This window comes from Platalea leucorodia, assembly GCF_965183815.1.
Source record: "Platalea leucorodia genome assembly, chromosome: 5".
Classification (NCBI taxonomy): Eukaryota; Metazoa; Chordata; class Aves; order Pelecaniformes; family Threskiornithidae; genus Platalea; species Platalea leucorodia.
In genome coordinates this window covers 29,648,135-29,672,537 of record NC_138827.1, presented here as the reverse complement: position 1 = coordinate 29,672,537, position 24,403 = coordinate 29,648,135, and the positions used below count along the sequence as shown (strand labels likewise).

Here is a 24,403-nt window from a genome sequence, read left to right as displayed (position 1 = left end):
CTAGATTAAAGCTAGCCCAAGTGTGTTACGCACCCTAATCACACATCAGACTACAGAATAGCCACAAGTATGTGCTTACAAACACTAGGCTGAACAACAGTCAGAAGGAAAAAAGGTTTCCAAGTACTTCCCATAAAGCCTACTTGACATGTATCTATATTTACGTTCCTGAGAGTCTAACCGCCTCTGAAAAAGTGATTATTTATTTATTTAAGTACTTTCTGTTGTAGACAGACATTGGCATCCTGAAATCTGTGGCTTGGTTGTTTCAGAGAAGGTTAGCAACAGAGATGTCAAAGACAGTTTTCATTGACATATTATTAGGATTGTATTCGCTAAGCAGCGAGGTGATAGAAAACACAGCACCTGAGGAAAAGTCAAACACCACCACAGTTGTTGGGGAAAGATTTTTCAGTCTCTTTAGCCTGCACGCCTCCAAACATGCAAACTATAGTTATGCAAGTACTGTTATCATCTGCTCATGTTAATAATTCCAGAACTTCACAAACAAAACCAAGTCATTACCTTTCCCTTAGAGAAGATCGATTTAGCACAGAACTTAGAGAATGCTTCTGAAATGCTGGAGGTGCTGAATGCTCTAATGAACCAGAACAGGACTGTCTGTTGGGCGGACCTGAGATCGCATCCTCATGGCAAACATCGGAACTGTCAAAGTCTTTTCCATGAGTAGATTTTGCCTGTAAAAAACCCCACCAAATCTTGCTAAAATTTATTACGAATATCAAGATGTACAGTTTTCATGTTTTTATTTTTCAGACCAAAAGGTTAAAGGCTGCACATACAGGAATATCTGCCTGCTGGGGAAAGAACAAGGACCCTCATTTCATAGAAAGAGCCCTGGTTTAAATTAAATCAATTAGTGTCAGAGGACTCTGTTGGTATCTAACACACCACCTTATGGCAAAGTCTAGTGTAACAGGCCTTTTATCACCTTTTCTGACTGCAAAATTTAAAGACTTACCCCTTCCAGGAATCTCACAGATTTGGAATGATGCCTGAAAGTCTAAGCAACACAAACCTCAGACCTCTCCTCACTGTGGGAACACTTGTTCTTAGACTTTTTTTCCCCTCATTATTTGCTGTTCCTCAAGGGAAAACTCAGACCCTTCTACTCATCTTCTACTCACTCTTCACTATACTAGTTACTCCTTTCATAGTTCCTCTTAACCTGAACATACCACTAAAATGTCTCCCCCTTTTACCTGGAACGGGGACTTTTACAGGAGCTGTTTCCCAAAGCTGAGGAGAAAAAAAAAAAAAAAAAAAACAAACACAAAAAAAAACCAAAACAAAAACAAAAACAAAATCACAACAAAACCAGACCAACAATAATCAGGTTATTCATTAGCTCTTTCCAGGCTGCAGGGTTTCTTTCCTCAGCTTTGAAACAGCTCCTCTTAAACAAAGCTATATTATGCTTCTGGCAAGACAAAGATACAAAATCAGGGCTGAAGAGAATGTGAGAATCACAAATGATTAGAAACATCAAGAACATGATGAATTAACCTGTAGCTCAGCTATCTGCATTCTCCAAACAATGACTGCTCCTAAAATCTGCATTCTCCAAACAATGACTGCTCCTAAAATCTACTTTCCCACTGAGGGGCAGAGGGATGAGGGGGGACAACATAACCTTAAAATAGACATCATTAAAAAAAACCCACAAAAACCCAATTTTGACATATTTAGCAGAAATTCTCTATTTTCTTTAGAGTTTCTCATTTACAGCCATGGAACAATCCAGAAGTGGCACAAAATATTAGTCTCACATGGTATGCAAAACTGCAATCCTTAGTAATAAAAGCTTAGAGTCTGACAAAACTGCACTTAACATATATCAACGTTTATCCTTTTAATTCCCCTTCTTTCCTCCTCTCTGTTATCATCAGTTTTCCCAGCCATTAGGAAATATAAGAGGGCATACATAATGAAGTGCCTAAATCCAAAATTTCTGCAGTACTTCAGGAACACAGGCAAAACCAACTAAATGAGGATGGAAAGAATAAAAAACACCAAAAAACAAAGGAACTCTGACATTAATCTTCGGATCCATTTAACACACAAAGCAGCTAAAATCTGAAAAAGCAAGGATAACAGAACAGTGGCTTGTCTGTTGTACCAGTGCTACCTTTGCATACAATTCTGGAATGAAGTGTGCTCTCAGAATGACCGGGAAGGCAAATGCAAACTGCCTGTAAAGGCTCTTCTATCTAGACCCTTGTTACAAGCCTTAATGCTAAGGAGAAGCAAGTTCTGTACCTACAGGCATCAGTATCTTAAAGTTTCACATTTCTATTTGTAAATAATCTGTCAGCAGGCCTCAACCAGGTTAGATAAGATTTAAAACGTCCCTTTTCTTGCTTTTGATACTACAGTAGATAAAGTTTCAAAAATACCTACACAGGGTAATCCTTCTCACTCAGAGCTTCCCAAAAAACAATTTGTAAACAATAGCACTTCAAAGTACTCACTTTGGCTTTCTTGGGTCTGTAGCTGCCAAGAAGAGAAGGATCTGGAGAAAGAAAAAAGGTGCATCCCAGAAGAAATTCAAAAGAAAATCCGAATGTCCTAAATTTTATGAAATCTTTTACAAAATAGCTTACCTCTCCTCCCAAACAGTACTAAAGCAATTTACTATTAGACATCGTGAAATTCTAAACAGTCTCCTCAGAATATTTCAGGAAATCACTTCCTTTAGCTGAAAACAATGACTTCACATTTAATGGAATACAATGTTTATAATAATGAATCCGTGGAAGCACCGTCTTCTGCACAGACAGAAGCGGCACATTTTGTTAAGCTATTAATTGCCCAAATCAATATAAAATAAAGCTCTAGCATTCCCAAAAATTCTTATATACATTACACTACCTTACTGATCTTTTCTGAAAAGCTTCCCAATGACCCCCTCTCCCTCCTTCTATCACTCCTTCCCTCACCACTGACCCACAAACACAAGTACAAAGCCCATGGAACCATAGGTGGGGAAACTATCCATACCAGGTTAGCATGTTCCACCAATGTCAATATGCACCTCATCCCTGAGGGACTGACATTAAATTATGCCTGGCTTCTTGATCAGTTATATCAGTCTGTACTGAACAACCCTCATACTGTGACCCATTGTTGCACAGCAATGTAAAGACATCCCTCTATTAGCTACCTGCACAAAAGCAAAAAAGGACTAAACTGTACTGTCAGTATTAAGACTTGTAATCCTAGGAATCTGTTTTTTTCAGAAGTTACAGGTAAGCCTCAAGACACAGGCAGGTGACCAGTGAATTCTCTGGATATTAATAGTGAGGTAGATTTCAGTCTCCTAACCACTCGCCAGAAACCATCAACTCATTTTGTAAGTATGCAATGGTATCAGATGATAATAGGTCTGTTACATTATCCAGCTACTACAGATTGGTAAGTATGACCCCAAAGGGAATGCGAAACCTTTAAAACCCTACACTCAGTGCTACTACAAAGAACAAACGTTAAATAACAAGTTCATAATGATTTGCTATATAACAATTTATAATTAGTGAGGAGGCACAATAAAAAAAGAGGTAGAGCACACGTAACAAACAAATACTGATGAGACTCATTAAAATCCTCATATTGCCAGATACACGCAATAAAATCAAGTTTTAGGGTACTTCCTTAAATTTCTGGTCCCGCATCTTTTATTAAACCCTCACTTACTGATACCAATGAATGCTGAAGCAGATCTTAGAGCACATCCTGCATGCTCATTAATAATGGTAAGTCACTGATCCACTATTCACAAATACTGCTGAAATAAACATTATTCATTTTTGAAGAAACAGAGCCCTTGAACTTCAAAATGATCAATACTCCAAGCCTGATCAACACACCCAGACACTCTGGTGCAGATTTGCTCCACTATCCAACTCATCAAAACAAGTGGAGTGAAACAGAGCACTCGCCTGGGCTTTGGTATTTTCTACTCCTACTTTCATATCATGTAGAACTATGTTCCAAGTTTCATGAGGTAAAGAACTATTCAAAACCACCTTTTGCAGCAGTAGCTTATTCAGTATTCTTCCTACTCCTAGGAAGAAAGAACAGTTTTTTCTGCATTATAGACTGACTCTTTAATAACTAAAAAACCAAAACAAACACCCCCAAACAAAATAACCTCACTAAACTACTGCAGAAAACAAAAGCATTAGTGAGATACATAGTAGAAAATACTGACCATGGTCTACCTTGGTCCAGGCTTCCACTGTGCTTTCTCGTGTGGGACACCAGGTATGAAGTTTAATACCAGGACTTGGTTGTTCAACCTGAAGCAAAAATACTGTTAAAATGCTCAGTATCAGATGCATGAATTTCTATTTTTTTCTGTTTTCGTTCATAAAATCACACCTAGTCCATTCTGAAATATTTTATTCTTATTTAAATATTATTTAAAACTATTTTCACAACACTTTGCTCATATTATGTGTATTATTAGCATTACTGTGCATAAACAAAAACAGTACTAGAAAGGTCTAGAAAACTTTGAATATCATATTGTTCAAAGAAAAAAAAAAAATGCAGATAGTTTCTCCTTCATCTATAATGTCTGCAGTCTTTTTAAACAATTCTTGGTATCTCATACTTATTCCAAACAGTTCAGATCTTGCTAAGAGAGAGCTGACTCTTTTCCTAATTAAAAAAGTTACATTTAACATCATCTCATTTTAAACTTCACGTAACACAAAATCTCCAGGCCAAAAGAGTCCTCAGCAGTAAAGATGCCCTAAAAGGAGCATTCTCAATCTAGAACTGGCACGACAGTCAGGATATGGTACATTAAGAGACAAGCTTTTTCCTTTTTTGTACAAACATAACCAAGCAATCAAAATCAATAATCAGTGTTTAAAGATGCTATAATTAAACTGTGAACTTCACCTATAGATCAAAAAACAGAAGAATTGATTAAAAGGAGTTAAAAGAAAAATATGTGAGAGATACACAGTAGGTTGATGAATGATTAATGGCTAATTAAGGCTAATCTGAATTTCTAAAAGGTACCTATATGTAGAATAAAACTTGGAAAAGAATTTTAAAATTTGACAAGATATTATTAATTCATTTGTACATAAAGTAGAAAAAATGAATAAATAAAGTGAGAAGCGAACTAGTTAAAAACTAAATTATCTCAATGGCGGTGACAAGTGTCTGGAATTGTAGCCAAATCATAATGTCATAGCACAGAATCAGAACAATCCCATCTCTGCCCCTATGCGTTCAAAGTGGTATTCTAAAAATAAAGGATTGTTGCAATCATAAGAAAAATAAAGAGGAAAAAAAATATATGAGAATATGATCCTCCAAGAGGCTAGGAAATCTGGCCCCTTCATATTAAAGCACTTAAATGCAGTTTCTTTAAGTACCTAATTTCAGAACAATTTTTCATGTATGGTTAGCAAAAAGTCCTTATGTGGGTGCTAATATCAGGATGGTTATGAACCCTGAGTCAAAGTGTTAGAGAGGTAGCTCTGAGCAAAGGAAGTGTTTCAAAGATCATAGGATGCCAACATAAAAAACGTTGAGAGAGAGGAAGTGTAAATGTTCGTAATGTGACTAGACATTCTTTCTTTAAAGTCTTATTCAGGAATTTTTAATACTAATATCAATTACTTCCAAGCTGAATTTATACACCTATTATCCTGTCTAGTGCGCTGGAAGAAAAGAAATGGGGCCTCAGAGAATTTAACCAAGATATTCATGAAAGAATTTGATCTTTGTCTGTTACTAACGCAGATAAAAGAAATTTTATTTTAGTGAATTTTACATTTAAATCACTATGTGACAGACTGTTAAGGAGAGAAAAATTATTCATCTAAACTAAGAGCTGAATGAATTTTTGGAGCAATATTTAGTGAAAGAACAATATTTGATCTAGGCTTAAGCTAGAAGCACTTTGGAGAGAATACAAACCCGTCTAACTACAAATGGAGGTTTATCAGTTTCTCTTCTGAATTCATAAGGACCAAGGTTTAAATGGGCCAGTCGTTGCCTGGCTTCTTCTGATAGCTCACACATTCGTCTTTTTGTGTATGGAGATGGAGAACGTGATTTAGAAGCTATTGTAGGCTGCTCGTAGTTCTTTGTTGCTAAGCTGTGCCTGCTTTTCTCAGGTGAAAGAGTATTTTTCTTTGGTAACTTTGTTTGCAATTTTCCATTTGGGGTTGAGTGATGTACCCAATTCAAATCACCCTAAAGTGAAAAAGAGAAATTATCTGGTTTGACAGCATGCAGAACAAAGATCACTGAAAATAATGCAAACAGGGAACTAATAATTTTAACAGAAATAAACGGCATGTCAGCTGATGTTCCCCTCACAAAACTATAATCACACAGCAATTTTAAAAACAACAACATATTTACCATTTTCTCTGAAACCAGAAGGAGGTTAAAACACACATTACTACATGTTAGATGTTAAGGTTGTATCTCATACTTACCCAATTAGCTTTCTCACACAGTTAGTGTACAGAGACTGTAAAAAATTAAATTGAATTTTGTCACAAGTTCATTTAACACAAACTTTACCTGGATTGGGCATACACAGATTTGAAGCATTTTTTCATCTGTTTAAACTTTTTTTAATCTTTTAAAATTCTTATCCTTTAAAATAAAATACATAAATTAAAATAGAAGCCTGCTTAATAGTTTAAATTATATTCATTTATAGTTGCCTAAAGCCTCACAAGAAGTGTAATTCCATTCTCTGATATGTATATTTTCGTGGATCATGGTGAATTTACTAGTTCTTTAGTTATAATCAAGAAGCTATGTTTAGAAAAAAAAAACAAAAACAAAAAAAACCAAACCACCACACTCCCCCCCCCCCCCAAATCTTTAAAGACCATCTTCTAAAGATCCTCTCAAATCATGTGAATACTTTTGCAAAAGACGAGGCAAAACAGCTGATTATTTATAAAACTGGCACTTGACATCTGAAATACGGATTTTGTAGCTAAAATTTATAAAAATCACACCATTATCAAACATTACCTTAAAAGTCTACCTCTGAGTTGATATTGCTTTTAAAATACCTACATACAGCAGAATAAAGGAAAATGGAAGAACAACGAACCTCACCACTTCCCTTCCCACAACACAGGATGGGGGTGATGGTGGTGTAGTTTTTGTTGTTGTTACCAGCAAAGCCTACCTAACAATCAGGACTGACACCCCTTGCAAATAACTATTAACTTCTTCAGTGACTGATTTCAAATTCTGGGAGACTGTTTCCAACACTGAAGTTCTGTTTGAAATACATTACCATCCCTTTGTAATTCCTGGCACTACATGAGCGTTCAGTTACTCCACAAGCTTTATAGGTCAAGGCACTCTAGATTATACAACTCTTATCAGGCTACTTAGTCAGCAGCATGTTTTAACTTTGAATACCGCAGTATGGATAAATAGGCTTTTTGGTCAAGTTTGGCCCAAATTCACATGTCAAGATCAAAAATAAGGGTATAGCAAGACTTTTCTTCCTGTTAGAAATTCTTTCTCAAGCTTGAGGAAGTTGACATTACTTATAAATCTGAATGTTGCATGCACTACTTCAGTTCAGAGGAACCCAGAAATAAAATGTCCGGCTTGCCTTCAAGCCTTTCCCTCTACACCCAACAACGAATGAGGCTGAGGTTGTGTGTTTGTTTTGCGTCAACATAGTTTGAATCTGGCATCACACAGACTGTTCATGCCACTGCCTTTCTCATGCCTGTACTAGCACTTGTGCAGCTGGTAGTGAGCCAGGGAATGGAACTGGCCCAAACAAAACCAGACCAAATTCTCTAAGACTAATTTCAATTTCACCAGAAGTAGGCTGTGCTTCTTCTAGCTTACACCAATCATGAAACCAGACCTTCACTGCAACACATGCAAATTTGATATGCCATTCATAACATTAAATACTTTTAAGGACATTTTTAATTTTAAATCACACTGCCCTTATTGAAGTCACCTTCAGTGAATCTAGTTTTCTGACAATGACAATTTCCACTGATTTTTTTTTTTTTTATTCTTTACCTAAGTGTCTCAATACATTTCTTTTGCTAAATTTGGAAGAAACTTCTCAGTGAACTAATTAGCAATGCCACAAACAGGTCAAAGTCCCCCCTATCCCTCTTTGCATGCAAGACTTCCTGACAAACTATTCCATTTTAATGATTCTGCACCATTTTTCAATAATCTAGCAAATGAAAAGGAGGATGTAAGAGTAACTTTATGTGACAGCTTGTGCCAGGAAACCCAACCAAAATTTCAATCTGTGAGACCAGAGAAGAGTGCTACTAAATGAACAAACACATCAGAGAGGTTTTTTTTTTGTCCAGTCTCTTCAGCTACTTCACCTTTAACTCTGCTCATTGCAGAAGCAGCATTTCCAGATTAATACTGGTGACAGCCTTTTCAACAGAAATCTTAATTTCCGTTACTGTTACCGATATTGTTATGGAAAACAATTAAATTAATTGGTTTGTTTGATAATGTACCTTCTCTGACTTCACCTAGCTTTCATTGTCCCACCTTAATTTTAAGTGTCAGTAAGAAATGGTGAGAAGGCATCTTCCCACCTACAAATACACCAGGGATTGACACTTCAGCTGATCATAGAACACAGCAGCTGATAATTGTTTCAGATTCAAGGAATTCTCAGCATTTACTGTCATGCACCAAACCCACTCTTTACTCATACTTGATTAAAAATTTAATCAAGTTGTCAAGCACCCATGACAACTGCTTTAACCACAACAAAAGAATGAGAAAAGTTTGAAGTGAGCAGCACATGCAAAAATTGGAACCAAGGCTATCAATATTAAATCTAGAAATTAAATTGCAAACAATTAAATTATGCTAACCTGTATGTGACTCCTTCCTGAGCTTAACAGACTTTCTGTAATAAGGGAGCTTGTAGAAAATCTCAATTTTGGTGCAATTCCCTAGAAGAGAGACAATAATTGAACATCAAGCTCCAACTCAAGATAAAGGGTATCAAAGAAGTAAATGTCACCTAATGTAACAAAGCATTCCTAATTTTCAGCCATTTCCTTTGTTAATTTCAGCCTTTAATAAAGATAATTAGGAAAGACAGAACAGCAATGGTAAATGTCAAGATGCTAACATTTGCATTTCTGACAATTCAATTACAGATGATTATATTGCTTTCGTACAACAATTAAGGTCTGACTTTCATTTCAATACATTTCTTTGTCAAAAGCACTCTTAAAGATTTTTCATGCCATGCTATATAGCATCAATAAAAATTCCAGTCATGCTCTAGAAGTTTCATTAATGCTAACTTTGGAAACTTATTTATAAATAGTCCCAATTGTGCAATCTTTTTTGTAAAAACATTTTGAAAATTAGTCAATTACACTGCAAATAACTATTAATTTGTAACGGTATGGTTAAGAATCCCCTTTATTCTGTAACCATTACAGCAAAGTCTGATTTCTGTGGATTGTCTCCCCCGTTCTGTAACCATGTTCCACTTCCTCTCAATCCCCTCTTACACATGTGGCTGGCAAGAGGCAGCCCTAGTTTAACCAATTTGGAGTCAGTGGGGTCCAAATGGACCTCCTGGTCAACCAGCACACATGTACTAATGGCCAGCAGGTCCTTCCATCTTTACATGGCTAACAGTTCCTGTTCAACTCATCGTCTTTTACTTCAGCTGTGCCTAGAAACATAATACCTTTGGGAGCTCTACTTCCTGTTAAATTTAGCTAGAATTGGCTAACATACGCAAAATTTACTGGGTGTAAATGGCAGAGATTATGACACACAAGTATTATTTCCCAAAACAGGAACGTTAAAAAAGGCATAAAAGAACTAAAGGCCACATACGCTATAAACAAGTGGGAATCATCTATGTGTATCTCATACAGCTCTGTAGAAGCAAAGAGAGAATCAAGTGTCCTTAAAACTTGCTACCCTCTCTTCTTTCAACACGGACAGAGTTTGCTGCCCAGAGGCATCTGTGTGCCTGGGCATTTGTGCACATGAACACATGAAATCACTGAGAAATGAAAAGGAGCTGGTCTGTTTGTGACTCTGCCCCACATGCTTAAGACTTAGCAGGAACTTCATGAGTGAAGTCTACTGCAGAACGAAACTATTCTCTACCACCTGCCTAACCAGAAACTGATTTCCCATAAGGGAATATGACCTGGCCCCAGGTTAGATTATGGAAATGAAATGACAAAAATGCCAAGAAAGCTCAGTCATAGCAATTAATAGAGTCCAGGATTCAATCAAGTCAAGTTATGGCATATAAAAGAGATTTTAAAGCTGACCATCTTTAATCAACTCATTTTTATTACTAATGAATTGTCAAGTGCTATTAACAATCTAAAAAAGGACACATTAGAATTAGTAAGTCTTCTATAAAAAGCAAAAACGGAGCACTACTGCTCTTACAGAGACTGAGAATGATTACAGAATTGTTAAATGCTCATAGCTAAAAAAATCACACAAACCCATGGTTTCTTCAAAGAAATGGTTTGTGGAGAGGGAATACAGGATGGCACTCACATACATAGGCATGGATATGTCAAAAGTAACTTATAGGTCAAAAGCAATCAGAGGAGGAGTTCTGTTTTCTGCAGTTCCCAAACTAGGGATTGCTGAAAGATATTCAATATAGTATTACGTAAAGACTGCCGTATAGCCCCAAACATGAAAATCCATCCAGAAAGTTTGTGGGATCTATTCCTCTGCCGCTGGCTTAGTGGTGCCTGCAGCCCTGAGCAGTCTTGCCAGTCCTTCTGTACCAGTCATTAAAAAGAAGCGATATGGACATAATATTAATTTGATCATAAGAAAACTGTAAAGGTAGTTCATATTTAGAAGAACCCAAGTTAGAAAACAAGTCTAATATGTGCTTTTGACTGTAAGGAGCATGAGTACAAGTCTGTAGCTTAAAAAAGTATACATGAATATAATACAAGGTCTTGTATTTGTATGCTAATGAAAGACAGCATAACTAAAAAGAAACTGTTTTAAGTAACAGGGCGAATACTGCATGAGGGTGGGGAATGGAGATAAGAATGTCTGTAAGAAGTCACCAACAGTCAAGGCTTAAACAAATTCTGAAAAGCAAGGGTTGCAGAGAAATACAGAAGAGCCAGCAAAAGCCTCAGCTGGGCAACACTGGACCAGGAGAGATAACTCGAGGCACGTCTTGTATGTGTATTGTGTTTGTAAGCCTCATAAGACATTTAGCCAGAGACATTATCAGCCAAGTGCCAGATTTTCTGGAGGAGTTCTGATCCTCTCAACTTGGGATTCCTTCCAACTGGCAGATTAGCAGTGTTAATCAGACGCTGCTTGTCACTGCCTATCTGAACTCCACAACCGTAACCTTGCTGTTGCTACCTTTATTTTTTTAATAAAAGACAAATTTCTTGGGAATCAAAGTGCCACTGAAGCACAGCTGTCAGTCAAAAATACTCAACATCTCAGCTAGCTATAAATAACTTTTCATGTAGGAAGAACATGGCTTGACTAGCATAGGAATAATGCAAGGGTTCTCAAGACCTTGTTTAACACTTTCCCTTTTGCTTAGCATTCACATTCAGTGCTTGGTGCTGACAGAGTTAGCAGGAGATAATTGCCAGTAAAGCTTAGGGAACACTAGAAGATGGAGGCATTTGAGACTGCATTTCTACTGGAGGTTAAAATCCTCTTACAGCTATCCCATTTGGTGAGCAAGGAGAGGAACCACAAGTTCTTGTTAGGAGCCTCCCTCCAATTCCATCAAACACAGCTTCTTTATTATTCCTGAAAATGGGGTCAGTATGCCAAAATCCTTTCTTAAACTGTTCTGTCTGCAATGCAAATGGAATGGAGCAACAGATGCTTCTGCAGTGCTTGTTCCAGGGCAGAGATGGATTTCATTTACACTGTTCCCAAGGACACGGAAGTACATTTCTGTCTTACGTCAGTCAACTTTTTAAAGCTACTACAGTGTCATCATTCAGCTACACATCCAAATGACTCTGATCACATCTTCTCACAGCTCACAAATTATGGTACCTTCTCTTTTTTAGAATATACATAAATTTTGTATTAAAGAAGTCAGTCCAACAAAAAAACTGAAACTTCGCTAGTGGGTCTGCTTCTACAAAGATGCATTATATTGCATTTACAAAAAAATCTGAAATAATTTTGCCAATACCTACTCATTTATTACTACCTCCCTATCTATTCTTTCTCAACACCAGAGAAGTACCTATTCTATAAGTAATCTGAAAGCAATACAGTCCCACCTCCTCTCTTGAGCCACCACTAACGTGCATAGGATAAGCCATATCAGAGAGATGCTATGACCAAAAAATGATGGTTATTGTCGCAGGGACAGTTTAAGCTGCTGCAGAACCATACATTTGGTATCACAAAATCACAGCTTTAATTCATTCAAATGTAACACAGCATTAGACACCAAATTAGCACTTCTAACTGCAAGTGACTGGGCAATTTCCAGATTGCCCTTGCAGGGTAAAGATTATACCAGCTAAAAGATACTAATGACCTTTAATCAGCGTTTCCCTCCTGCCATGTGTTTTTAATCCAACCACAACGGACAGGGCAACTGAGTCCCTGTCTTCCCAATCCAAATATCCTACCACTCCACTAGTAAAATTTAACAAAAATAAGACAAACAAAACAAACCCCAGAACACATCCCCCACATCATCGCCATCATCTTCAAAGTGCCTTCCTGAGTTATTCCACTGACACCTAAAATTCAACAGTCAAACTCTTATGAAAGGGAAGTGTGAGATAAATCCATTTTCATTTGCTATGTACTTGAGCCCTTATCTCCAGAAAATTAACATTACTTCATTGCACTCATTCTGCCAATTAGTTGTCACTTATCATAGCTTTTTTGAAACTTTAGAAAAGGCAAGTTACTAAATGAGCATGAATGGCCTGAATAGACCTTAAGAAACAGGTTTTGAAACTGAAAAACAATCATGCAGCACTAAGCTAAATTTCAGTTACTTACTATTTTAGAGGTGATCTGGCACCTCAGGGAGGCCCACAGGTCAGATGGCATAGTACTATAAATTTGTACTGACTGTTGTTGTCCTAAACAGTACCAAAAATAGTCTGAAACAAAATGCTACAAAGGGAGACTGAGGAGGGAGGGTTACATGGTTTATCTGTTGAGAACCGTGAAGTTGATATGACATCTCCCTCTTCTCTTGCATCCCTTCAGCTACCAACTGCACCACAGATTAAATTGAACGGAAGACACGTCATGGTGTCACACTGCAAACCAAGTGGAAACTAACTTTTTCACATTAAATAATTTCTTGAAGCACTCTGAAAAAAGATTATACCTTCACCAAAGTTCAACTGTGGATTTGTACATTCAACACCTGAAATGGCAAAATCTGACAGAAGTAATCGCTTTTCATTTGAAGTAGTTCAAGGGTTTTTTTCAGTGAAACACACTGTATCAGAAATACAATCCACAGATATTCACTCACTGTAAAAGAAGAGGACCTCTTCATTAAAATCTCACGATCTAAACCATGGTGCCCACAGGTAAGCTTAGGGTCAGGGAACAGGAAATCTCTTGTATTTTCTTCATACGTAGCTAGAATTCTTCCTACTAAAAAGAAAATATATACTTTAATTGGAAAATAGACAAAGCCATATAGTACAGACACCACACACAAGACCATATTGAAACTAAGATAAATTTTGTTCTTTAAAAATTAATAGCATGGCTCTAAAAACTTGTACCACACTAGGATATAACCTCATCAAGTTAAATCAGCAGCAGCAATGTGCAGAATCTACTCAGAAAGTATGTTTCACTGTTATTTAAAAAAAAAAAAAATTATAGAACAGTTAATCTTCTTTAAGAGTCATATGAGAAGTTTTCTCTAGGCAATTCTTCAGTAGTTTTCCCTCTTTCTTTCCCTTCCATGCCACAGAAGAAACCAGCATTTTTTTTAATGGCAGCCAATCCCTTATGAAAAACTGTATCATTCACAATAGTAATAGTAGTAGTAATAGTACGCATAGTAGTAAGAAAGAAACACAAGCAACATCAAAATCATTATCTCAAGATTTTCTCACTATTCTTGTTTGATACTTTTAAAAAAGTTATTTTCTTTAGGGGAAAACCTTGAATGTATGTTATAAAAAAAATTTAAAATGTGCTATTGCAGTCATCTTGTCAGCTTATGTTGCGCTGTATTATACCTATCTCTGACCCCTGAAATTAAATTCCTTATCCGAGATCTTTTACCTTCGCACAACAAAAATCCACATTCAGTACATTTCTTTAAGTAAACAGTCTGGTGAGTCACCTGAGAGAAGCAATTGTTTCCTTGAAAGTACTAAGGACAAGTGACAGAGAGTGCTTTTAATACCACAGTTTCCAAACGAGTCCTCTTTAAAACTTGACTTTATTTCCAATAAAATATAGATTTACATTATTCATGGGAACTCTTGAATTTCATTAAAATAGATTTTTATAATCACACAAACCAATAACAGAAATATGACAAATCGCTATTTATTATCTTCACATATCCCAAGAGACCTGTAATACTTATAGTGAGGATAACAGTTTTCCCAATGGTCACCATTAAAACGGAAAGAAAAAAAGTGTCATTCTGAGAACAAGATTATGCACTCTGAAATTTCACATACAGTCACTTTGCAAGTGAATTGTGATGCAGTCAATAAGTGTGCACTGGATGATTTCAGTTTATTTTCCATTTTTAAAATATTATCACTTTCCTAAGCCTGAGTATGGTACATTTCAATATTCAGTTATTATTCCCTTTCAAGAATGAGATCCTCTTGATCTATTAACATTTTACATTCAGAGGACTATTTGTTGAAGAGCTTTCTATGTTGTTTGTGTGTTGGAAAAAGTGATTGTGCTGTAATGGGCAATGTCCTCATGGAAATTCACCTATTAAACTGCATAATTTATGAAGAGACTGGTACAATACCTGGAGGAACGAGCTGTATTAGTTCAAGTACTGCTGTGTCAACTAGAAAGGAAAAAAGTTTTTTCATGAGTTAAAAAAACTAAAATGGAAAAGTAATTCTCATAGTCAAAACCCAAGAAAAACGGCTCACCGATTTAAGCTTCATAGCACTGTATATAGCTACACTATTTCCACTACACCAACAATAAGAGAAAATTAAGAATAGCTTGCATAAATACCACAGATGAACACAATGGCATTAGCAGCGTATGAATGACAACTCTAAGTTTGACTTGGAACTTGGGCAGTTCTATCTGCTGCCAAGTTTGTACTTTGAAGATAGCTTTTAAAGAAGATGATGCAAGCTTCACCACTTTTTCAGATAACTCCCAGTATGAGGGAGCATATTCCTGGAGTTTGAGCTCAGGGCCAGTGTTGTCTCACTACAATTGATTATGCTCCACATGTGGCAAGACATATAATTTTCTTAAAAAATGAAAAGAATAATTTTACAAAAATTGAAGGTTTATGCTTATATTATTTGAAAATTAATCAAATAAATGATCAGACAAAGGAATCCATTACCTATCTGGATAACCAGCTATATTTTCCATTAATTACGACTTTTAACCCTTTTCTTGTTCTAAAGCAGGTAGCATACATTTCTAGAGGCATTTTGTTAGTTAACCGTATTTTGGGTAAGTTACTAGGATGCAAAAGACAGCAAAAAAACCTCTGCCTGCACTGACAACGAATCTTCTATTCTGAAAACCCACTAGTGCTAGGGTCGTACTTATTTAGTACATAATATACTACACTGATTACCCACTAGCTTTTCAGAGAACAGGCTCCTGATAGAAAAATGATCACACACTTTAAACCTCCAAAAAGTCTTTAGAGCCCATACATGCATGACACTAATGCATACAACATAGTATACATAAAAAGCAGAACCTATGTTCCAGTAACTCCACAAGGTCTCCAGGATCAACTATGTCAGCAAATGCCTGGAAAAGAAATTAATAAATAATAATAATAGCACGGTCCAAGTCATCAGATGAACCTCTGGGGAAAGGGGGGAGGGGTGGGCTGGTGCAGAAATCAATATTCTTCCTTGCTTCAGATGGTTGCCAAGAGTCCTATCCCCATTGGAAAAAGAAAGGAAAACAAAATTATCATTTGGCACATAATCAAATTCATTGAAAGTGAGCAGTTCTTGTCATATGCTTTCTAGCCATTAAGGGTTACCTCTCCATATTTAAATTAAGAGGTATTGTGAAGAGTTGAACACGTAGAGATAAGTATTGTCTGAGAAAATTTCAAGAGAGAAAGATACATTGCTGAATGTACTAGAATTCTGATAGATTAAGCATATGTTCTTTAATATATTAGTAATGCTTTAAGCTTCATTTTCATAGAAGCGACTATTCACGTACATAGTACTGTTCAGGGTTAAAAAAATAACCTGAATCCCATGTGAATAGATGGGGAATAGGGGAGGATGTTGCACTGGGTACAGAGCAGCTAATAGACTTCACCCTAATTCTGTACAAAAGTCTCAGCAGAGTGGTGTAGATCACTTTGCTCTTCAAGGTACCAAACACTAAAAAAATACCAAAGTACCAGTGCTCCACAAGTATCTAGACCTAGTCAATAGCTATTTGTAAGACGACAGATATTATTCTCAGCTTTCTCGTTCACCTCTTTTGTAGGCAGATAGATCCCAGTGTCTTGGAGTTCCCCTAAATTACAATGAAAACAGCATTCAGTACATTTCCCTTAAGTAGTTTGTGGTATGTTTGCCTTTAAAGAACTGTGGTCTTTTTTACTCTTCAGCAGCTGCTGAAATTATCACTGTTTGTATCTTACCCACATCACCAGAGCATCACTGATGTTTACTCAGTCTGGTTTTCAAAGTGCTGGGGGATGCTTAAAGGAAAAGAACTAGAAAGGGCAAAGTATTATTATTCATAGGTAGTCAAGAAGCCAGATCATATCTGTAAGATATTGTGTTTCATTATCCCTGTGGTACTAATAACAAAGCTAGTAGGGACTCAGAATATCTGATAAACAACTATAAATTATAAAGCCAGAGTACCGACCTGGGAATTCTGGTGACAAACCATGAAAAAAGTATCTCAAAGGGAGAAAGATGTCACCAAAAAGGCTTGAGCTGCTATTCTATCATTCTACTAAATTAAGTTGACTCTCCTATATCTTAAGAGTCTTTGTTCTTCGCCTTGCCATAATTTTTAGAACAACAACATTCAGTTCCTTCCAAGCCAGGAAAACAGACGCTGAAAAAGGACAGTTCACAAAAGAATGAACAAAGACCTAAAAAGCCTCATCATACGTTATAATCTTCAGTACATATAATTCTTGAGTCACCATGTGGATAATATAGGCGCACACCTCCTTTGTGCTGAAGAGAAGCAGGAGTTACAATGCTATGCCATCCTCAGTGTGATTACTGTGCTCAGGGGTTTTGCAGTGAGTTTTTGTGGAGTTTGGGATGGGTTTTATTTGGCTTGTATTAGCTCTTGACATTATCTTACCTTTTCAAATACTAGTTTTTCTTCAAAGAAGAGTGGAAATGCTGCAGGGACGCATTGAGTTTTTTTGTACTGTCCAAGTACAGAGACACTGAGATAAAGTTCCTCTTTGTCTTTCAGCAGCACTCCGGGGCAAGTTATCTGTAAGAGTAACACATTCATTAAACAAACTGAACTTCAGTTATAGAAATAATGGCTGTTTTCAAGATAAAAATGAAACAGTCAAGGCTGAAATGGTTGATTTCTGAGAGTCAGATTATAACAGATTAGGGTGAAGTAATTTCTTTTCTACAGCAATCCTGTTTGTACAGACCGACCAGTAAAAATAGTCACCATTTTAATATAATTAGGACCAAATACTATAAGTAAACATACTCCATTGTCTTCAACCAAAACCAAAACCTGGTATCCCAATCCCAGGTTAACACAGTTAAAAGGCATGCACTGACTATATGAATTAATCATCAAGGGTCACATCAGGTTCTGTATGAAGATTCTTGTACAATGAAGTCTACATGATGCCAAGATACAAAAACCAGTCCAAATTTTAGCCTAGCCACAGAGAGAATGAAACTGGTAAATGTACATGCTTAGATATCCATACTCTGTCCAATCACCAAAAAGGGAGAGTTTATTTGCAAATATTATATTAACTTTGCCTTCTAATATGTAAATGAGAAAAAGCAACTGTTATTCCGTTACTAGCAGACACACGGCACACAAAGTTTTATCTGAGAAGTTTGGCCACCTTAGAGGGTATTCAAGGCATGGAAGGCTCATTAGGCTGCCAGATACTGCCACTAATCTCTCAACTTTCTCTGGACAATTCTTATTCTTTAAGTAAGAAGAAGTTGGTATTTTTTAAAGCTCTGATGAACAGCAGATGGTTTTACTCATGCTTTCACTGCAAGGATGTACACAACTCATTGCAAAACTATTTGCTGTTTTCTGCAAGCCACGTGGTTTTATTCTATTACCCAGATAGAGAATTGTCACCTTTCACTTCAGTTCTACTGCTCACTTTTTATCACAGTATAATAAATATGAGGTTGTCTCTTCCAACATAAGGTTGCTGGAGAAAGTGTTCAGACTTTCAATTGCCAGGTAGAAAGACAAAGAAGAAGAGTGACAGGAATTAAAATAAGTGCTTTGGCTACAGTCTCCTTTTCCCAAATGAATGTTTTATTTGAGAAATACTAACTGGATCTAAAAGAAAACTACATAAACAGCAGAAAAACAGCCTCAGGTGAAAGAAATAACAGAAACCAATGTGTGGTAGATTATTATAGATACAGTATAAGCTAAAAAATAGTGCTTCTACTCATAAATATCCAAAGAGGAAAAAAAAAAGGAGTTTCTCTCCATGTAAATGAGGGCTTCAAATCTGCAAGACAAGTGCCAGAATAATAGATATCCCAACTGAAACAGACTGTCAAGCATTAAACAGCTTGTATGAGAGTCGTGCAGTTGCAAGTATGAATACGAGTGAGTGAAAGGGACAGATTTCGTTCATACAAGGCAAGATCCCCCAAACTATATACTACAAGGCATATTAGCTTAGTTCTCGCTTTTCTTGACATTTTTGTAGAATTTACAATAATTTTTAGCTGGGGTTTCATGTCTTTCACCTTAGAGAAGGCAAACAATATTTGCCTATTTATTGAGATGAAAAGTGAGAGGTTTGAAGACATAGGAGAGGGCAAAACTGCAAACAACAGGTGCCATTTATTCTGGCTATCCTGTAAAAGAAAATAACTTCTTATAAATCAGCATGTGGGGCAAGATAGAACATGTGTTAACTTGTGCTTCTACTATCCTTGAGATAAACAGCACAATTCATTGTCTGGGCTGGAACACCAAATCTACATGTTCATGTAACTTTAAACCAGCTCCAAGAATGAATGACACGTATATCTGCACTTCATGAAATCTATTTTGTAACATGTGATGCATGGAGCTGCATAACACTCAGGAGACAAAACTGAATCTCTTCTCTGACTGCAAACTGTTCAGGCAGGATGAGGGACCATTTTAAAACCTGTAATAGTATTACCTATGGATAAGCATGTACCAGCCCTATTGTTGGGACATCACAAATAGCCATAAAGAAATCACTGAATTCATCTCATGGAAAGCAACAGAATTCCACTGATCCACAATCCCCAATGGCATTTGTTTGTTACATGCAGTCCTAAAACTGTAGCTGCATACATAACCAATGAAAAAGGCTGGCCTTGAAAAATCCCTTTAATTGCCCATTACCATCAAAACAAGCAGAGTTCCCTATGAAGAGCAATGGACAGTATTAACTTCTGCTGAGTGCAAGCTTCCAGATAGAATAGCATTTTGGACTTAGAGTTGCAAAAGTAATCTCAATGTGAACAGATGCCATTTTAGTCTCCTCACCTGGCAGTAATCCACAGCGCTACTAATTCATCTTAGCGCTTAAAACTTTACCTACCTTCACTGCTGCATTTGTGAATTCTCCACGTAGCAATGACATGAAGAATAATGTGAATTTCATTCTGTTCCTATATGAGCAATCTAAATGCCAACAGCAGAGGTAGGCACCAAAATTAGTCTCAAAAAAAACAAATAACAATGAAATCTCAGTCTGAGCAATCATGAATTATTCAATTTCAATTAATAGCAGGATAAACCAAATAAGGTCTTTAACTAAGGTTTTCCATTTTAGAAGAGCAGCCTTTCAGAAATGAAGAAACTTAGCAGCGAGATAAACCAAAGAGCTGGTGGACTCAGATCGAAAAAGATCTTGGAATTTCATTAAGTCAAAAGGAGCAAAACCCATCTGTAACCTAAAGCAAGGGAAAAACAAAGAGGACACAACTTCTGGCACAAGTGGATAGGTTTCAAAGAGGGTTGAGAAATACACAGAGCATTGTAAAAGAACAGGAGAAGGAATCAGAAATTTGGACAAAACTTTAGTCACAAATAAAGCGAACAAGGAGAAAACAAGTGGACGTAGTATAAATCAACAAAGATGTGAAAACTAACAAATCTATGTTCCAAACACAACTGAATATTTTGCCTTGGTTTTAATGATACTTAATATGGGAACAGAAAAACAAATTAAAGAACAAGATGATGGAAACAGAAGTTACCCAATATGCACTAGGCCTGGACCAAGTGATGCTGAATCATATTCAGCCAAGGTTTTGAAAGAATGTAATTTTTCTTGCTGGATCTATACATAACAAAAACCTACGTTATGAAAACAAGGATAGTGCCATCTGCTGAAAAACAACAAATGCAAGGCCCATGTGAGGCAGAAAAAGAGATCTGAAAAATTATAACCCCAATCAATCAGAAGATTTAAATACGCAAAAGTAAAGAATAAAGACATGGAGGAAAACATGACCAGAAAGAAGCCCAGCAGCACATGCTTCATAAAAATAGATCAATCAAGCAAAACCTGACATTTTCTTGAAAGCCTATTTTCTGGACAAAGGATATCACATAGTGCCACATGAGAAATTATTACTTATGATGCAGAAGATGGGAGTTAGTACGAAAGTCCTAAGGTGGTACAGAACTGGCCAAAGGACAGCATCAGTCACGTGCAAAACTGGGAGGCATCAAGCTGAAGGTTACTATTAAAAACGTTCCTTTATATATCCTAGGATTCATGCTATTTAATACTTTTAATTACCCTGACACAAGAAGTCAGCATGTTCTCATGAAATTTTTCCAATTAAAATTCAGAAATCATCAGAGGTCAACAAAAAGATATAGAAAAACCTTTTGTGGGACCTACAGTAATAGAGATGAGATGCACCTACTGTGTATTAACAACAGTTTTTGCTTTCTCTCGGGGGGCTAACCTTCAAAGCTGGCTGAGGGGAAGATGATGAGTGTGTTAATAAACGACAGCATAACTGCAGTGCAGCTGTGAAGAGACTAATATTAAGACATATAGGATGAATGTTGGAGTTTTTTTTTCCCTGACATCACCTAAGGCAACAGGGAGACCCCACCTGGAATGCTGAATTCAATTCCAATCCTGATCAATGCAAATTCAAAGTGGAAGAGCAGCACCCATCCCTAAGATGATCTAGAAGACTGGTGAGCCTATCACACAAAACACTACCAAAAGAACCAGGCCTCTCTAGCTGACAAAGGTCAACTGTGAAATGACAGAACTGGTGCCCAAAAAAATACATCAAGAGAGCAAACACCAAGGAAGGAAAAAAATGATTTAAGTAAAAGGCCAGTGTTGACATTTGTGTAAGAGCAGGGCATCAACTAGCCAGAAGGAAATTTAGGCTGGGAAGTTTTCAAAACAGCACAGGAGTGAAATGCCAAAGTAGGCTCCAGTGGGGAAAAAAAAGGCAAAACAAGTGTTTCAAAAACAGACTAAATACACTTATTAAAAGGGTTATCTGAGAGAAATTATATAACATAGCAGGGATATAACTGAACAACCCACATGTGCTGAAAGGGGCACTCAGATCTGTGTTGGAGATTTCCTATCCTGTCCCTTTCCACTATTATTTGTAGCCTTGAGAGCAGGGTGAATAACAAATACCCCACAACTGAAGAAGCCTGACCCTGGGGGAACACCTACCCTGTACTCTCTCCTGGCACAGGAATAGCTCACGGCAGTAGGAACAGAAAAGGAAAGCACATCTGCTCCTTTCCAGGAACCAAGCAGACCTTTGCATTATGAAGACAAACACTAACTGTTGAGACAACAGAGCAACACCATTAGGGCGATACCCTCACCATCTACGTGTAAAAATTCACAGCTCTATTTCAGAGCAGCTGTACAAGTTTGGGGACAAAAGTGGTTAAGTAATCAGGAAAAACGGGTCCATTTCCCAGTATGTACTTTCTCGATCTGCACTTGAATTTTTTGGATGGCACCTCAGGTTTCCCTTTCAGCAGCAAGTGTTCTGGCAGCACTCGCCCCGTGAGGAGGCCTAACCTCTGGATTACAGCAACCAGGGCCTATGAAGCCAACAGCTCCAGAGTAACAGACCACTATCTACCTCAACTGTTTCTTAAAAGTCATCAGGAGAATGACATAAAGTCTTACTTTACTCTCACCTTGAATATAACCAGAAAACTTTGCAAAGTGCACAAGGAAGTCTCCTAACACGATTAAAGTAAAAACTTTCCACTTTCACACCTATCGACCCGAACCCCGCCGTGTAACACCCGGGTACTTCAGAGCTGCCCAGTGCCACCTCCTGCCCCTCGTCACTCACAGGGGAGCATATGCCACACACAAGCTGCTGTTTCCCGGGATTTCTTTTGCTCTGTTTTTTTCAAGAGTGCTTTTCCCACACCAGACAGCTTCCCAAGAATCAGTGTCTCTTAAAAAACACTTTTGCCACAGGAAAGTGAGAGCTGTGAAGGAGCACGGCTGCTGCTAACACCAACAGAGGGGCACAGGGACCGGCTGCCGGAGAGTGCAGGCACAGAAGGGGCAGAAGTTGCCCAGGAGCCAGCCTGAGCTGGAGTTCCAGACGGAGGGCGGCCGCACGCTCGGCAACAGGGCCCGGAGCAGCCTCCCAGAAGAACCCCCGGGCGGCTGAGAGAGGGAAGCGGGGCGGGAAGCGGCGCCGGAAGGGCAAACCGCGGCTTCTCCTCCAGCCTGCGGCCCGGCGCGCCCCGGCTGAGGACGCGGGGGGCCGCGGCCCGGGCACTCACCGAGCGGACGTCCAGCTGCAGGACGCAGAGCAGCGCTTTCCGCGGCATGGGCGGGCGGGCGGGCCGGGGCGGGGGCCCCGCCGGCTCCCGGCCCGCTCCGGCTCAGCCGCGCCGCGGGGCCGACGCCGTTGTCACGGCAACCGGGGCGCTTCCGGCCCCACCCTGCCGCGCTGCGCATGCGCCCTCCGGCACGGCTCCCCCTCCTTCCCACAATGCTCTGCGCCTCTCGGCCGGCTCACGGCCGCCATCACTCCCGCCTCTTCCCACAATGCGCTGCGCCCGCGGCTGCTGCCGCTTCCCACAAGGCCGTGCGCTCTTCTCTGCCCCTTCCTCAGCCGCCTGGGCCGCCCGCCAGCCCTCGCTCGGTGCCCCACAGGGCCCTCAGTCCTCGCCCCTGTTCATCCCCCACAGCCTGGGCTGGCGCTCCCCTCAGGGGCCTGTGGTCCTGAGCTGCTGGGGGTGTATCAAAAGTGCAATAATTTCCAACCCCTCAGCCTCCCAAAGGACAGACAGTTACAATTATGGGTGCTGTGTTGAGTGATGGATCGCCGGTGCAAAATAAAAAGCGCCTGGCATGGAGCAGGGAACCAGACAGGCCACACAAGAGCTGAGAGCTGCAGTGGGGCATCCAAAAGGGAGAGCGAAGCACATACGTGCCTGTATCCCCGCGGTTTCTTGGACCCCCTGCAGACAGGTGCCAAGAGAGCCTTCCCCTTGGAAAAGGGGGGCAGCAGCCAAGTTTTACGCTGCTCCAGGGCTGAATAGCTAAAAAGCAGTGGATTTCCATGCTTGCATACTTGGATTTCACCTATGTCCTGTTTTAGGCATCTGGGCCTTTTTGACTCTGTGGGTCCTGTTACAGTGTCCTCTCTGGGTGAGACAAGAGTGGACATGGTATATTCTGAATGGTCCCATCTTTAGAGACTTGTCACCACACTCGCATCTGAAACCGTCTTTTCAGGCCTACCTTTCTGCTTTCACTTCTAGACAAACTGAAATTTATGCCACTGATCTTGATCACCATTATGGCCACATCAAGGGTATTCCCCAACTTCTTTGCTGCTAAGTCGTTCTCAGAGTTCTATTTACAGTCATGTATAACACCAAAATAGTCTGACTTTCTGTTTTGGCAACTGCAATTCATTTCAGCCTCAGACTGTGAGGGGATTTAAGCCTTTAA

At 38.6% G+C, this 24,403-nt stretch overlaps 1 protein-coding gene across 1 annotated transcript in view; it reads right to left on the bottom strand.

The window, feature by feature from the left end:
- The window catches only part of SPATA6 (spermatogenesis associated 6), a gene marked incomplete at its 5' end in the record, with an annotated part of 45,296 nt that extends 22,025 nt beyond the window's left edge, over positions 1 to 23,271 (bottom strand). Inside the window, 10 exons of the mRNA XM_082314499.1 lie at positions 526 to 698; positions 2,493 to 2,533; positions 4,232 to 4,319; positions 5,962 to 6,240; positions 8,898 to 8,978; positions 13,535 to 13,659; positions 15,020 to 15,061; positions 15,939 to 16,005; positions 17,554 to 17,691; positions 23,224 to 23,271. Of these exons, the coding sequence (XP_082170625.1) occupies positions 526 to 698; positions 2,493 to 2,533; positions 4,232 to 4,319; positions 5,962 to 6,240; positions 8,898 to 8,978; positions 13,535 to 13,659; positions 15,020 to 15,061; positions 15,939 to 16,005; positions 17,554 to 17,691; positions 23,224 to 23,271 (1,082 nt within the window). The remainder of the gene's footprint in view (positions 1 to 525; positions 699 to 2,492; positions 2,534 to 4,231; positions 4,320 to 5,961; positions 6,241 to 8,897; positions 8,979 to 13,534; positions 13,660 to 15,019; positions 15,062 to 15,938; positions 16,006 to 17,553; positions 17,692 to 23,223) is intronic.
- Positions 23,272 to 24,403: the final 1,132 nt, after the last annotated feature.